The sequence below is a fragment of the Gossypium hirsutum genome, chromosome D04 (genome assembly GCF_007990345.1).
Source record: "Gossypium hirsutum isolate 1008001.06 chromosome D04, Gossypium_hirsutum_v2.1, whole genome shotgun sequence".
Classification (NCBI taxonomy): domain Eukaryota; kingdom Viridiplantae; phylum Streptophyta; class Magnoliopsida; order Malvales; family Malvaceae; genus Gossypium; species Gossypium hirsutum.
Window position 1 is genome coordinate 8,609,326 of NC_053440.1, and position 16,965 is coordinate 8,626,290.

At 35.2% G+C, this 16,965-nt stretch overlaps 1 protein-coding gene across 1 annotated transcript; it reads left to right on the forward strand.

The window, feature by feature from the left end:
- Positions 1-1,081: 1,081 nt before the first annotated feature.
- On the forward strand, positions 1,082-3,405 carry LOC107961352 (AP2-like ethylene-responsive transcription factor At1g79700). Its single transcript, XM_016897505.2, has 8 exons — positions 1,082-1,346; positions 1,422-1,504; positions 1,755-1,763; positions 1,841-1,929; positions 2,139-2,212; positions 2,382-2,432; positions 2,528-2,604; positions 2,683-3,405. The coding sequence occupies exons 1-8, from the start codon at positions 1,111-1,113 to the stop codon at positions 3,222-3,224; spliced, it is 1,161 nt and encodes a 386-aa protein (XP_016752994.1). The 5' UTR covers positions 1,082-1,110; the 3' UTR covers positions 3,225-3,405.
- The last annotated feature ends 13,560 nt before the right edge of the window (positions 3,406-16,965 follow it).

Genomic DNA, 16,965 nt, shown 5'->3' on the forward strand with positions numbered 1-16,965 from the left:
CGAGATATTATTTGTGTTGATTAAAAATTTCACAGACAAATGATTTTTATTTTTATTTTAAGATTTTACATGTATAGTTCTCTCAATGTAAAATTAGAGCATCACAAAAGGAATATTTGTAGTTTTTTCTTCTTGTTTTTTTTTTCTAGTTTTAACGAAATGGACGGGGAATCCAATGAAGCTGTTGGTATAACAAAACATATACTTCGTTATGTCTTAAACTTGTCTGATGTAACCATTGTGAAATTTTACCGACATCTGAATTTTTTTTTAATATAATTTTTTATTAAAAAAAGAAGAAGCAATTGCATGCTTTCTTAATTCTTCAAAATGACTTTTTTATATAAAGCATATAAAAATAATGTTTGTAAATAAGCAAGGATTAAATTTATAAATACTTCAATTAATGTAATAATAGTATACTTTCAGTTAATCTTCACGAAACATTTTCAAGATACTTCTTTTTATTTATATACTTTTTTTTATTAAATTTATAAATACTTCAATTAATGTAATAATAGTATACTTTCAGTTAATCTTCACATAACATTTTCAAGATACGTCTTTTTACTTATATACTTTTTTTTATGAGAAAAGATAATATGAAACTGTGATTTTTTGTAAGAAATTATTGTTTGAAATTGTGATTCTATGTTAGGAGAATGATAAATCAGATTTTTCCGTCTGAAAAAATTTAACTCTAATTAAAAATACTAAAAATTAGAAAGAAAAATCTAATTTGTCATTCTTCTATTAAAAAGGGATAGAGATTACATGAAATTACAATTTCATACAATTTCTTCTACTTTTTAATTTATCATTAAAAATATAGAGTAACCGACTAGGTGAAGCAAATTTGAAGTGAATACGTCGCTTTTAGATACATACAAATATATATAGGTCGGCCAACAGAATATGAACATTGCAAATTGTCTTAATGGCTCATAGTGATGATCGATAAACTTGTTTTCAAACCAGAAAATAATTATATAATCATATAACGAAAACATAAAAATCCAAAATTGATAATTAATTAAGCACATTATATATATGACGATTTCTTACATGATTCCCTATAGATGAAACAGGCATAGAGAGGGAAAACAAACGATGGATATGGAAATGAGGATGGTTAACGATGAACGATACCTAGGGCTTGGAAGACGCCGAAAGTGTTGTGATGACAGTGAGAATATCCAAGTTGAGGCTATAAGATGTGCCAAAAGAAGGCGAAGAGATCCAGCAGGGTCGGTTGCATTCGACAATCGAGATGGTCATCAGCAACGCAATGCCGCTGCTACTGCTACCACTGTCAAAAGAAGTTCAAGGTTTCGTGGAGTTAGCAGGTACTGCAAAATTAAACAGGTGTTTGGGGATATCCAAAATTACAATAACCATCGAATTAATATGAAAATGAACAGGCATCGATGGACTGGGCGATATGAAGCTCATTTGTGGGATAAGCTCTCTTGGAATATTACACAGAAGAAGAAAGGGAAACAAGGTAAATAAACTGTGTTACAAAATTGAATATCCGACACTATTGTTAAGTCAGATGTGGATTTAGAATTAGATAGTAACATTCATATACTAAATGAATCCAGATATAGATTCGTATTCAATTATTTATTTGTTGTATTTCCCTTCTCTTTCATTATAATTAATTTTGAATTCATGATACTTACATGATTTTATGTTATTCCTTTCATTCATTCCTGTGGTGGAATTGACTCTTTTGGGATGGATCCCTGCAGTTTATCTTGGTGAGTGCACATCATTTAACTGCTAATTCAAGTTTCACTCATCTTTTTCGTACTAAATAAAAATTGAATATTTTCAGGAGCTTATGATGAAGAAGAAGCTGCTGCTAGAGCTTATGATTTAGCTGCACTTAAGTATTGGGGGACTTCCACTTTCACCAATTTTCCTGTATGTATAATATATAATCTCCTTTTTTTATGTATACATAAATATGATTATGAGCATTTCAACCACTAAAAATCCTCCAAATATTTGAAAAACTAATTTTTTTAATATAATCATGTTAAACATATAGACTTATCCCATATTTCGAGTGGAACTAACTTAGTAAAGTATTATATAAACAACTGATCTAACTCGCTGGATAATTTCTGCAGATATCAGATTACGGAAAAGAGATTGAAATAATGCAGACTCTCACAAAAGAGGAGTACTTGGCCTCATTAAGAAGGTAAGGAAGCTTTACCTACCAATCACAAAATGGTACATCCATCTAGGAGTTCATCTTTGATAAGGTTGTTTAAGAACAATCATATATATATATATTATATTTCTAAATTAGTTGTTTTATTACTCAAGGTATTTTTACTGAATAACCTGTTGGAATTTATTTGTTACAGAAAGAGCAGTGGGTTTTCAAGAGGTGTATCCAAGTATAGGGGAGTTGCAAGGTATTTTTCTTCATTGTCTAGATTTTAGGGTTTATTTTTTCTTTTTAATGCCAAAACTCAAAGAACTGAAAATTTCTTTGGATAAAAACATGCAGGCACCATAACAATGGAAGATGGGAAGCAAGAATAGGGAGAGTCTTTGGAAACAAATATCTCTATCTTGGCACTTACAGTAAGTTTCATATTTGGACCCCAGGTAGATACATATTTGTATCTAACACTTACACCGGACTATATATCTCATTTACAGGCACCCAAGAAGAGGCTGCTCGAGCTTACGACATTGCAGCAATCGAATACAGAGGGATCAATGCAGTGACCAATTTTGATTTAAGCACTTATATCAGATGGTTAAAGCCTAATGAATCACTGCCAATGGCGGTAGAACCTGAACCAGTGACATTACCAAGCCAAGCCAGCACTCCGAGAGAGGAATCGAAGCCCTCATTTAACCACTCTTCTACTGCAGATTACTTGAACTCTTTTCCAAAACAAGTTGTTGAAAGCAAGATCCATGTGATGAACTCCAACAAGTGTTCATCAACTACGGCACTAGGCTTGCTCCTTCGATCTTCCATATTCCGAGATCTGGTTGAAAAAAATTTGGCAAATGTGTGTGAAGATGAAAGTGGTAGTACTGATGAAGATGAAGAGAAGAACAAACACTTAGCAGGTAATGATGATGAGTTCTGTGGGCTGTTTTATGATGGAATCGGTACTGGATTCCCATTTTTTCGCTCTTCTATGAAAGATACCATGGAATTGCAAGAAAGAGGGTCCTCTTTCATTTAATGATCAACCATAACAGCACCGTAACAAGAATATATTAAAAAATTTTCAAGTTTATCTATGTATTTCAAAATTTGTTGAGGGATATTTTCTTATACCAGTATAGATGAAATTAGAAAGATAGAAAATTAGGTACATCTAGTTTGGGGTGCCTTGTAAATATGCAAAGTTATAAATTAATTATAATTCGCTAAAATTGTGGATGGATTGCTTGTAAAAACTACAATTTCTTGTTAAAAAAAACTGAGTGATTGTAGTTTTGGTTGAGAATTTGTACTATATTGGGAAAGAAATATGATAACATCTAAAATACATTGACCAAGAACATTTTTAGAAACACAACTTCGATGCAATGTGATATCATAATTATGAATCATCATAATTCGCTTTCAAGCCCATTGTGTTTGACCCAATTAGTGGTCTCATTATCATCAATTAATCATGCCATTAACATGAAAAAGAACCTTCTTTTATCAGTTTTAACAATATTTAACTTGATATGCTTGTTAGGTGAATTGGCTCTAGGGCATATCTCAACATCTCCCAGTTGCATTGAGACCATCTCTAACGCATGTATACGAAGAACTCTTTCGCAAAAGATGTCCAACTCTTTCACTAAGCAATTGTGTCTTTAATAAGACAACAGAATTTTGAGAGAACATACTTCGTTTATATATAGTTGATAAGTTCATTATCAAGTTATGGGTATCACAACAAGGTCCTGATTATATTTATAAGGCTTATTTTTGAGCTACTGGTCCAAATATAACTCATCTTAGGGCTTATTTAACTTGTATTTTTATTTTATATATGAGGTTTTCTTGTTTGAAGGATTGAAAGAAAGGAAAAGTGAAAGCAAAAGACAGAGCGATCAAAGAAAGGATTTAAACACTGCATGTTTGCCAAGGGTGCATTGATCTTTTCCCATCCTATTCATCTTTTTACCCTAAAGAATATGTGGTAATCAGAGGAGCACTGAATTAGAGTAGATGTTGGAACAATGGCAGCAGCAAATCAAACAAATGAAAACACCAAGAGCATAAGCTCTCGAACAGCAAGCAGAAACAGAACAGAAAACTCAAAAGCAAAAAATGTAACTGAATGGAATGCTATTACTTTTCATTTCATTTGAAAATATAAGAGTTACAAAATTAGAATGTCAGTTACCTAAACTTGTAACTGCTCCCACCTATTTTGGCAAGTTGCCAACTAAAGTAATACAAAAGAAAGCTGAACAATTTTTAGCCATTACATCCATCAATTCAAATCTTAACAACTCTAAAAGTCTAGTTATATTTAGCTTGGATGGCATTACAAAATGAACAAAAAGTAAACAAAATAATTAAGCTACTTCTGGTCCTGCTTGAATGCTGGTCTGCTGCAGCTGCTGGTCTGCATCATGGCCTTCTGTTGCATTGCAGTCCATGCTCAACACTCCTCCTTGGACTGTAGGCAACAAACACCAACCAAGTCTCTAAGAAATTCAAACCTCATAGTACCAAGAGGCTTTGTTAAAATGTCAGCCAATTGATCTTGTGAACTACAATATGCAAGATTCACATCCTTTGATTGTACTGCCTCTCGAACAAAATAAAATTTGAGCTTAAAGTGCTTTGTTTTGCCATGAAAAACAGCATTCTTGGAGATAGCTATTGCTGATTGATTATCAACCATAATCTCAGTAGGCTCAAATTGTTCCTCATTCAAATCACACAACAATTTTCTAAGCCAAATAGCTTGGCTTACTGCTCCAGCTGCTGCTATGTACTCTGCCTCAACAGTTGATTGAGCAACTGTTTGTTGCTTTCTAGAGCTCCAACAGAAAGCTCCTGAACCAAGAGAAAAGAGGTAGCCTGAAGTACTCCTCATATCATCAATCGAACCTCCCCAGTCACTATCTGAGTAGCCAGATAACTTCAGCTGACCTCCTGTCTTGAACATCACTCCAAACTTCAAGGATCCTTTCACATACCTGAGGATTCTCTTTGCAGCCTTTAAATGTGATGTGTTGCAGCTATGCATAAAACGAGATAGCAAACTGACCGAATGCATAAGGTCAGGTCTATTTGCTGTCAAGTATAGCAAACATCCAATTAGACTTCTATACTCTCTTTCATCCACCTTTTCTTTATCTCCATAGCTGCTCAACTTCTGTCCCATGACTAGAGGTGTACTCACTGGCTTGCAATTTTCCATATGAAACTTAGTGAGAATTTTTAAGGCAAATGCATGCTGGCTGATAAAAATGCCTTGATCAGACTGGTCTACTTCCATACCAAGGAAGTAAGTCATGATTCCCAAGTCTGTCATGTCAAACATGTCTTGCATATTCTTCTTGAACTCCTGAATCAAATCGACCCTGCTTCCAGTCACTAATAGATCATCCACATATATTGAGACAATCAGCAAAGTCTCATCTTTAGTCTTCTTTATAAACAAAGTTGGCTCACTCAAACTTTTCTCGAAATTGAGCCTAAACAGGTAAGCATCTATCCTGTCATACCAGGCTTGAGGAGCCTGTTTTAGTCCATAGAGTGCCTTCTTCAGCTTGTAAACCTTGTCCTCCTTTCCTTGGACTTTAAATCCATCAGGCTGTTCAACATAAATTTCCTCTTTAAGGAAGCCATTCAGGAAAGCTGACTTGACATCAAGCTGATGGACCTTCCACTGTTTCTGTGCAGCGAAAGCAAATAGAAGCTTTATGGTATCCAACCTTGCCACTGGAGCAAATGTCTCCTCAAAATCAATGCCAAACTGTTGATTGTACCCTTTCACCACAAGCCTTGCCTTGTGCTTGTTCAGAGAGCCATCTGCATTGAATTTGGTCCTGAAAACCCACTTGACACCTATGACCTTCTTCTGATCAGGTCTGTCTACCAGATCCCAAGTGTCATTCTTATGGATCATGTCGATTTCAGCCTCCATAGCCTTCTTCCAGCTCTTACTTCTTGCAGCTTCTTCATAGCTTGAAGGCTCAACAATGGCCACATTGCATCTTTGGTAGATATCAGCAATAGACCTGGTCCCTCTCACAAGAGCATCATCTACATTGGCATTACTGACTTCATTTTCTGCCAATTCCAGATTGCTGTCAATCTGCTCTTCTTCAAACTGACTTGTGTTAGAGCCATCTAGACTCCAAAACCTTCCTTCATCGAATTTGACATCCCTGCTTACCAAAATCTTCTTGGTTGAAGGATCAAATACTCTGTAGCCCTTCTTGCAGCTACTGTAGCCAACAAATATACCAGGAACTGACCTCTTCTCGAGCTTGGTTCTTCTTTCTGTAGGGACAAGTACAAAACACTTGCAAGCAAACACTTTTAAATGGGAAACAGTTGGTTTAAGATCATACCATGCTTCAAAAGGAGTTTTATCATTCACAGCATGTGTTGGCAGCCTATTGAGCAGGTACACTGAGGTGTTGACACCTTCAGCCCAAAAAATGCTTGGAAGCTTGCTTTGAAACAACATACACCTGGTCATGTTCATCACTGTTCTGTTCTTCCTCTCACACACTCCATTTTGCTGAGGAGTGTACACTGTGGTTAACTGATGATGAATCCCAGCCTGCTCACATAGCTTCTGAAATCTTTCAGACAAGTATTCAGAACCATTGTCTGTCCTCAAGGCCTTAATCCTGCAGCCTGTTTGATTTTCTGCCAATGCCTTGAACTTTCCAAAAACTTCAAACACTTCTGACTTCTGTTTCATGAAATAAACCCAGCAAAATCTGGTCAGATCATCAATAAACAGTATAAAATACTTACTGCCATTCAGTGAAGGGGTTTTCATTGGTCTACAGACATCTGAGTGCACCAACTCAAGTCTTTCTCGAGCCCTCCATGCTTGGTTAGCTGAAAAGGGCAACCTGGCTTGTTTGCCAAGCTGACACACCTCACAAACACCTTCACTTGCACTAACCTTCACCATGTTCTCTGTCATGTTTATTTTGTGCAGCAAATCAAGTGATTTGAGGTTAACATGGCCAAACCTCTTGTGCCAAAGATCAGTATTGTCAACTGAGCTTGTATATGCACTTTTCTCAAGCTGACTCACTTCCAGCATAAAACATTTGTCTCCCATAGGTGCTGAGACAATCTCCCTACCATGAGCATCACTTATAACACAAGAATCATTCTTGAAAACTAGTGAAAAGCCTTTCTTGACTAGCTGGCCTACACTGAGTAAATTTTGGTCTATTTCTGGCACATAGAGCACATCAGAAATGATTTTGTTTCCTGAACCAGTGTGAATGACCACATCACCTCTACCTTTTGCTTCAATCAAGTTGCCATTGCCTATCCTGACCTTCGAGACATAGCTCCTGTCAAGGTTCTTGAAAAGGCTCTCATCTGCAGCCATGTGGTGTGAGCAGCCACTATCCACAAGCCAACTGCTCTTGCTTTTAGCTGCAAAACATGAAGTTGTAAATACATGCTCCTTCTGAGCTTGGACATCCTCGGCAGACTTGGCTTGTACTGGTTGTGCTTGTGCCTTCTCATGACTTCTACAGATTTTCTCATGATGACCATACTTCTTACAGCTTTTGCACTGTATATCTGGTCTGGTCCAGCAAAATTTTTTCAGGTGATTGGTCTTCTTGCAGTAAATGCATGGTGGAAACCTCCTTCTACCGGCATCTTTCTTTGATCTTTCCCTCTTTTCAAACCAAGGCTTCTTAGCTTTCTGGCTTGAGCTGGAGCCTTCTCTGACCTTTGCTTGAAAAGCACCTTCAAGACTCTCCTCCTGCCTACTTGCTCTTCTCTGTTCAAGTGCATAGAGTGAGTTAACCAACTCAGACAAAGAAATGGTTGTGAGATCTCTCGAGTCCTCCAATGAGGAGATTTTTTACTCAAACCTTTCAGGTAAGGTGGTAATAACCTTCTCAACAACCCTGCTATCACTGAAATCTTCTCCAAGGAGTCTAATATTATTGACAGTAGCCATAATCCTATCAGAATATTGCTTGATAGTTTCTGACTCCTTCATCTTCAAATTTTCAAACTCCCTTCTAAGGTTGATGACTTGTTGCTGCCTGGTCTTGTCTGATCCCATAAATTCCTCTTTCAGCCTGTCCCATGCCTACTTGGGAGAGTTACAGGCCATGATACGAGTGAAAATAACATCTGATATTCCATTCTGCAAACAGGCCATAGCTTTGTGTTTCTTGGCTCGTTCCTCACCATGTTGCCTGATCTGAGCAATGGTAGGATTTGCTCTTAATGGTGCTGGCTCGACATCACTCTCAACTGCACTCCAGAGGTCAAGTGCTTGAAGATATGTCTTCATTTTGACAACCCAAATGTGGTAGTTGTCTCCAGCAAAAACTGGTGGTGGAGGAGGAGCAAAACTCATGCTGCCAAGACTGACTTTGAAAACACAAAAAAACTGACTTTGAAAAAACTAAAACATAAACAACAGAGGTCCACAAAGATAGGAGGCTCTGATTACCATTTGTTGGAACAATGGCAGCAGCAAATCAAACAAATGAAAACACCAAGAGCTTAAGCTCTCGAACAGCAAGCAGAAACATAACAGAAAACTCAAAAGCAAAAAATGTAACTGAATGGAATGCTATTACTTTTCATTTCATTTGAAAATATAAGAGTTACAAAATTAGAATGTCAGTTACCTAAACTTGTAACTGCTCCCACCTATTTTGGCAAGTTGCCAACTAAAGTAATACAAAAGAAAGCTGAACAATTTTTAGCCATTACATCCATCAATTCAAATATTAACAACTCTAAAAGTCTAGTTATATTTAGCTTGGATGGCATTACAAAATGAACAAAAAGTAAACAAAATAATTAAGCTACTTCTGGTCCTGCTTGAATGCTGGTCTGCTGCAGCTGCTGGTCTGCATCATGGCCTTCTGTTGCATTGCAGTCCATGCTCAACAGTAGAGAGAGAAATCACGTAGTTTAGACTTTCTTTGTTTCAGTTTTCTTTCGTTTTTCAGATTATTTTCGGTCTTGATTTTCCTTGAATTAGAGTAGAGGAGCATTGAATGCCACGGCCTTCGATTTTCCTTGGGGATCCATGTCAGATTCAACAATAAACTTTGCAGTTTGCCACCATCTTGCTTTTATTCCATTTATGTTTTCATTGATATATATTTTGCATGATCGGTTGTGTTGATTTGATTTCTACACTCAGATAATTTTCCAAATTGATTTAGGAAAATACACCATTGAAATTTGTGATTATTGCTAGCGTCGAAACCACCAAATATAAATTCCTATAATAAGATAACACTAAATAGTAGTATAGAACAGTAGGGTCGAATCCACAGGGATTGGTTATTCAATATGTCTTTTCTCGTGACCAGAATTACTATCGCGATCACAGTTGTGTCATGACTTGTGCATAGCAATACTGAAAAATGAAAAATGGGGGTTTTAGTTAATAAAGATAATAAAATAAATAAATGTAGTGTAATAAAATGAAAACAGATTCGAAATTGCAAAAATAATTTTAAGCAAATAAAATAAATGTGTAAACAAAATATTTTTAAGCTTAGCCTTAGCCTCGACACACCCTGAACTTGAATTGATTCTTGAAAGAAGGTTTTTCCGTCCAACAGATAAGTTGGTTATAGCAATCTAGGAGGCCTCAAACCACTAGCTTTTCCTCTTGTAGTTGGTTCCGGTACGACCTGCAAATCGACCCTTGCCAAATTTCTAACCATGTGACATGTGCCTGTAATTTAAGACTTCAACAGCCTTACGATCTGAAAAGCCCAACTCAAATCAACGGCCTCAACCATGTGGGTCGTTTAAATCTGATTATTATCTCCCTTGATGGAATCCAACTAGCTTTTCCCACTTGAACACGTCAATTTGTTCACGAGATTTTGAATCTCGCACAACCGACTCAACTTCCCACCTGTACGCCAAACAATTCCAGCCCAACGCATGCTTTTTGAATTGAAATCGAATCAAATTTAAGGGAAGAATTTGTACTATCCTATATACCGAAGAGATAGCAAATACCAAATTAATCATGCTAAATGGAATCTAGAAATGATTTTAGTGGAAATGGTGAAAAGTGGAAAGGGGAGGGACTTAAAAGGTAAATTAGCCAAAATATTGAAATTGGAAAAAGATTGACAGAATGCCAACTGCTTACTACGCATAAAAATGAAAAGAAAGAAAGGAATTTTTTGTATTCAAAAGCTAAGTCTCCGATAGTTATAGCCACCATGTATTTATACATACTTCCAATGCTAAAATATAGCTAGATTTTCCCAAACATTATCACTGAATAAATCAAAATTTAAAAACCAAAATTAAACTAATTACATGATTTTGACAATATGAAAAATAATTTGATCTTTATCCGGCCAATTTCAAATCTTTAATCTTTATCAAGCCAACTTTAAATCTTCAATCTTTCAATCTACCTCTCCTATTTGTTTTTTGTTCCAATTTAGCCCATTTTTGTATAATTTTGAATTTCAGCATACTAACTTCGTTCCTGATAAGAACCCAAGTTTAGTAGCATCTTATTTGATAATTAGCCAAAAATAAATACATTAAAAACACAAATTTATCTTGCTATCAAATTCCCTCCACTTAGCTGATTCTTGTCCTCAAGCATGATTTCTACTAAAAATCATTCGACAATCCTTTTCGAAATCAAACCCTCTTTCTCAATCAAGTATAATGCAAACAATTAGGTGAATAAAAAATAAATAATTGCTAGACTTAATCAATAAGCATTTTATAAAATCTCGAACAGTATGTCAAACTCAACTACTTCACTAAATTTAGGCTTAATCAAATTTGCAAGACAATTGTACTCAATATATATATTTATTTCATTTTATTATATTTTTTAAACTTATTCGTGACATGGTCAACTCTTTTGATGTGAAATGAGATGACAACTCAAGCACCTCACCTGGATTACTCAACTCGACTTTTTTTTTACGAATTCGAGACATAGCCAAATATTTTAACGCGAAATGAGATGACAACTCAAACATCTCATCTCGATGACTCAATTTGGCATGTCCCTAATGAATTTATTTCTTTTTTCTTATGACAGCTCGATTAGCGGAGTGTTACAAGTTTCGGCTCATCACTCAAATCTTTTTATGTGAAATGAGATGACAACCCAAGTACCTCATCCCTGTTACATATTTCAGTTACATTTCCGAATCTTCACTCTTAACGAAGCCATTAACAAATTTTTATTTATTCATTTAAATGAGTACTTTCATTAGGCAAGTTTAAAAGAATCAACAATTTATATGAAACATTGACTAAGCTCTAACATTTTTAATTCTACAAAATATTTATTGATCAAGTAAGAATTAGTTATTCATGATTCACCCAATCATTTAAATAAACTTAGCATAAGAATTAGAGGTTCATTTTTGAAACGAATTGAGGAATTATATTAGTGAATGAGCACATGCAAAGAAGAAATAGCATGGCATGTCCTACGAACCCCTCTACTTAGCCCACATCGCCCTCAATATGCAATTTTAAAACAATAATGAATAGAAGGGTCAAGTGTACTCCCCGTGTTAATTTGACGGAGGGTGGTTTGAGCAATTCGGGTTGGTCTTGGTTGATTCGGTCATGTGTGTATGTGTCAACAAATGGCAGCACTGAAATTTGACAAGGCATGCCCACACCATAGAAGTCCAAATCTGGTTTATTTTTTGATGAAAAAGGACAGCCTCTACCATCGTTCCTAGAAAACAACACAATAAAATAGATTAAATAATAATCGTTATTTTTTATTTTCAACATAAATTAAACTGAATTCAAAATTAAATAAATTAAAATAAATAAATATGGGTTGCCTCCCAAAAAGCACTTTTGTTTAATGTCGTTAGCTCGACGACCTGAGTGTTATTCATTTGGTTGCTTGAGAATTAATTCTTCCATTATATACACTCGAAAGTTCTCGTAGAAGGGTTTCAACCTTTTCCCATTGTCTTTGAAGCACTTCATGAATTCCTCCATCATCGATGGAATGAGGCGTCTTTGAGCTTCACTATTTGGGTTTGCCTTTTCCTCTATCGGACTCCTTAAATGTTTTGGTAATGATTTAAGCTCTAATTTTGGGGCCTCCATGCGAATGACAGCTTCATGAATTGGCTCTTCTCACGTCATTAATTCATCCAGCTTATCCAAAATATTGACGTCTAAATTCCTGCAAAGCATAGTTTGTAACTCATCCTCTTTATGATATTCAAAATGAAATTTCGTTAGTGGTTAAATAATATCAACACTAGAAATATTCGACATTGTACTGGGTTGGCCCATCGCCTCATAAACATTAAATTTTATCACCTCACCGTCGAATTTCATAGTGAGTGTTCCACTTCGAACATCAATTTTCGTACATGTAGTGCTTAAAAATCATTTTCCGTGTAGAATATTAGAAGAATTTTTTGAGTTGTCATCCTCCATGTCGATGATGCAAAAATCTACAGGAAATTAGTTTATTTACCTTGACAAGGACATCCTCTAACACCCCTTTTGGATACACATATGACCTATCTGCTAATTGAATAATCACCCCTGTTTCTTTCAAAGGACCCGGGTTCAGTAATTTAAAAATAGATAAGTGCATTACATTAATAGATGCTCCTAAGTCACACATGGATTTCTTTATGCCAATATTACCTATTTTGCTAGATATAGAAAACATGTATTGGTCCTTACACTTAAGCTGGATTTTGCTTTATAATACTGCAAAAACGTTTTATCTCACATTCATCCATTCGTTTCCTTAGAGTTTCTTTTTACCGGTGCACAATTTTTTCAAGAATTTTGCATAATGTGAAACTTGTTTAATTACATCAAGTAAGAGAATGTTAATTTATACCTTTCAAAATGTCTCAAGGATTTATTTTTCCTCTAGTTCCTTTTTAACTTGAGCGACCCTTCTAGGGAATGGGGGTGGTACAACAATGGTTTCAATGGTGCCGACTCCATAGGAGCTGTTGATTCTAGTTTCTATTCTTCTCGTTCAATGTTGTGATCACGACATGTGCCAGGTACTGGTTCTAGCATTATTCCATCTTTTACGGTAATAACACTTGCATTTTGATGTGGGTTTGGCTCAATTTGAGATGATAATTTCTCTTGGTTTTCCAAACGACTAACCGTATGTGCTAGCTTACTTATTTGTTGATCTATTTCTTGGAGATGCGCTTCAGTCTTTTGTTTGAACTTTTTAGTGCTAACGACTAACCTCTTTAATATGGTTTTAAGAGATGACTTTAGAGGTTGATATTGTTGAGGCAAAGGCGGCATTGGCTGATACGATTGATTATATCGAGGGTTCGACCCAGAGCTTAAATTTGGGTGGTCCATCCACCCTGCATTGTACATGTTTGAATATGGATCATAATGCTTTTGAGGTGGCCCTAGAAGTTCCCAACGACATCTACTTGTGTTGTTTTGTCTTCAAGTAAAATCAAACACGAGTTGGTAGGATGATCAGGCTTGACACAAATCCCACACAATCGAGCTGGGTTCATTTTTCCTACAAGCATATTTTTAACCATATTAGTAAGCTCGTCAATCTAATCTACTAAGGAAGGAGTACTTAGATCATGAACCCATCTCGTAGGTTCTAAGATGGTCAATACTGTTGAGAATTCACAGCCATGGTCGAAATTAATTCCCTAGCTCTTTGAGGAGTCATGTTCACAAGTGCCCCTCCACTAGCGGCATTAATCATCTTCATTTTCATAGGGAGTAACCCCTTATAGAAATATTGTAAGAGTGATTGTTCAGGCAAACCATGTTGTGGGCAACTTGCGCACAACTTCTTGTATCGCTCCCAATATTCATAGAGTGACTCTGCTTCTTTTTGTTGTATTCCGACTATACTTCTTAATTCGGCTGCTTGAGCTATTGGGAAAAACTTGTCAAGAAACAACTGAGACATACCAGTCCATGTATTAATAGATCCTGGAGGTAAATAAAATAGTCATTCCCTAGCTAAGTCGGCTAATGAAAAAGGAAAAGCTCGGAGTTTAATTTGATCTTCAAATACTCCTTTTGGTTTCATGCTTAAACAAACCATGTGGAATTCCTTCAAATGACTATAGGGGTTCTCATTTTTCAAACCGTGGAAAGTGGGCAATAAATGAATTAAGCTCGATTTCAACTCGAATGGTATTTCTCCTGCCAAATAAGTTATGCATAGCGGCTATTGTTCATATGGTGTTGCTGAGAGTTGGTGTATAGTTTGATTTACCATTTTGTATGGTTCTTTGAATGAGAAAATATCTTTGGTATAAGATCCTGCTTTGAAGTCGGGATTGTAACATCCCGATTTTAGTGAAATCAGAACAGTAGCTTCGGGACTACAAATTTGAGTTAAAAAAATATTTTGATATTATTGCATGGTCTACATTATGATAGGAACGATGTATGAAAATTTTGTTAAGAAAATTTTACTGATTTCATGTTTAATTATAGAAAGGACCAAATTGCATAAAATGCAAAAGTTGAGTTCTAGTAGATATAGGTAGTAAATAGCTATGTAATTCAAACTTGAGGTCCTTATATGGTAATTAGACCATTAAATGGAGTTAGTAGATATTTATGATGAATCATCTATGGAAAATTAGAAAAAGAAAATGACTAAATTGGAAATTGAAATAATTAAATATGATAATAAACTAATGTCATCTATTTCATCTTCATCCCCAAATTAAAAATACATGGAAACCCTAGCTAAGAGAAAAGAGTTCAAGCAAGCTAGCAAGCTAAATTGGCTTAATTGGGTAAGCATTCTTGTCCTGTTTTTAGTAATTTTTATATTTTTGAGATCGTAGTAACCTAACCTACCTATTTTGGGGATTAATTTGTAAATTTATCAAAGTATTAAAAGTTTGTCATGGATGAGTATGCTAAAATTTTGAAATTTATGATAGAAAATGAAAGGTTGTTGATAAATAATTAACTTTTGTAAAGGAAATTTTCATGAAATTATGATTTAGAGACTAAATTATAAAGATGTAAAAATCATGAAATTTTTTTGAATTTTTTGAATTTCATGGACTATAAATGTTATATGAAAAATTCGGCTAGGCTTGGAATAATGATTAAATTGCATGAATTTCATTTTCCGAGCCTAGGGACTAAATTGAAATTAATTAAAAGTATAGTGTTAAAATGGTAATTTTACTTAGGATGTGAATTGTATGGAATTGAATGTGAATTGTGTTAAATTGAATTAAATTTACTCGTATAGATCCGGATAGACCTAGCTCGGAATTAGATCGAGGAAAATAAAAAGTATCAGATTAGTAACCTACGAACACGAAGAATTGTCAAGGTAAGTTCGTGTAAATAAATTGTGTACATTAATATATTTGAATTAAATGTTGTATATGTGAATTGTGTAATTGTTATGTATATGAAATTGATTGAATATCGGATAAAGCCCGATAAATATTAAGTCCCGTTTGAATAGATGAAATTCGATTAGATACAAGGTTCCCGTATTGGTTGTGGTCCTGCATATGTTGTGGACACACCATAGCTTGAAAGAGTATCCCATTATAAGCCTTCTCGAGCTTCCCGTTACATGGTTCCTGCGAGTATCCTAATCGGTATTGATCCTGTATGTGTTGCGGATATACTGCAGCTCTTTGTGAGTGTCCTGTTATATGATCGGTATGGATCCTGCATATAATTCAGACATACCGCAGCTCTTTATGAGCATTCTGATATAGGCTCTTTATGAGCTTCCTGATATGGCTCGCTTGAACTTCCTGTTATATGGCTATACGGAGCTCCCTAATAATAACTCTTCGGAGTTACCTATTAAGCTCAATGAGCTTCCTATTTTAAACTCTTATAAGTTCCCTGTTATAGCCCGGATAAGCTTCCTGTTACATGGCTCACATGAGCATCCTGTTATATGGCTCGAGAGAGTGCTTTCTGATTATGTGCCCTAATGGGTACCCCTAAATAAAAGTTGATCGATTACAGTTTTGTACACTTGTACTACATGTGTATCCATCGATATTTCAAATAAATTCAACGAGTAAAGTTTTGACATGGTTAAACTGAACTTAAGATGATTTGTTATGGAAATGCACATGTTATATGGAAATATGATATGAAAATCATATGTTTAGGAAAGTTATTACATGATGAGCTCATCCTTGATTCTTGATGTTTATATGTAATATTTGACTAACAAGTTTCTTGAGATTATATGTGTTTAGGCAAATTGCCAAATTTCTTTGGATAAATTTTGTATGCTTATCTTAAATATAAATGATTGGTAAGTTGATTTTCCGTTATACGAACTTACTAAGCATAATATGCTTACTCTGTTTTATTTCTTCTATTTTATAGTACTCGAAAGCTCGTAAAGGTTGGAAGTGGGTTGGAGCAAGATCACACTATCCTTCAGCTCATTTTGGTATAACTAGTAAAATTTCCCTTGGTATAATGACATGTATAGGTTAAATTGACCAAATGATGGCATATTAATATTTGGTTGTAATTAGCCATTGGAATGACTAGTGGTGGTATGTTTTGATGTATATGTGTATAAGACCATATTATGTTGATATCTGTTGTGTGTGTCCCCTGCACCTAATCAAAATTTTGAAATTTTGTGAAAAATTCTCTAAGTTTCCGATATAGTCCCGACTTGTTTCAAATGCATAAATTGGTCCTCGAGGGTCCATTTAAGGGACAATGTGATTAAATATGATTAGTTTCTGATATGAATAGTAATTGACATG

Bases quoted from the DNA above. Each gene is read 5' to 3' on its own strand.
- LOC107961352 (XM_016897505.2), top strand. From the start codon at position 1,111: ATGGATATGGAAATGAGGATGGTTAACGATGAACGATACCTAGGGCTT. The intron at 2,213-2,381 runs GTAAGGAAGCTT...TATTTGTTACAG, and splicing joins TACTTGGCCTCATTAAGAAG to AAAGAGCAGTGGGTTTTCAA. The intron at 2,433-2,527 runs GTATTTTTCTTC...AAAAACATGCAG, and splicing joins AAGTATAGGGGAGTTGCAAG to GCACCATAACAATGGAAGAT.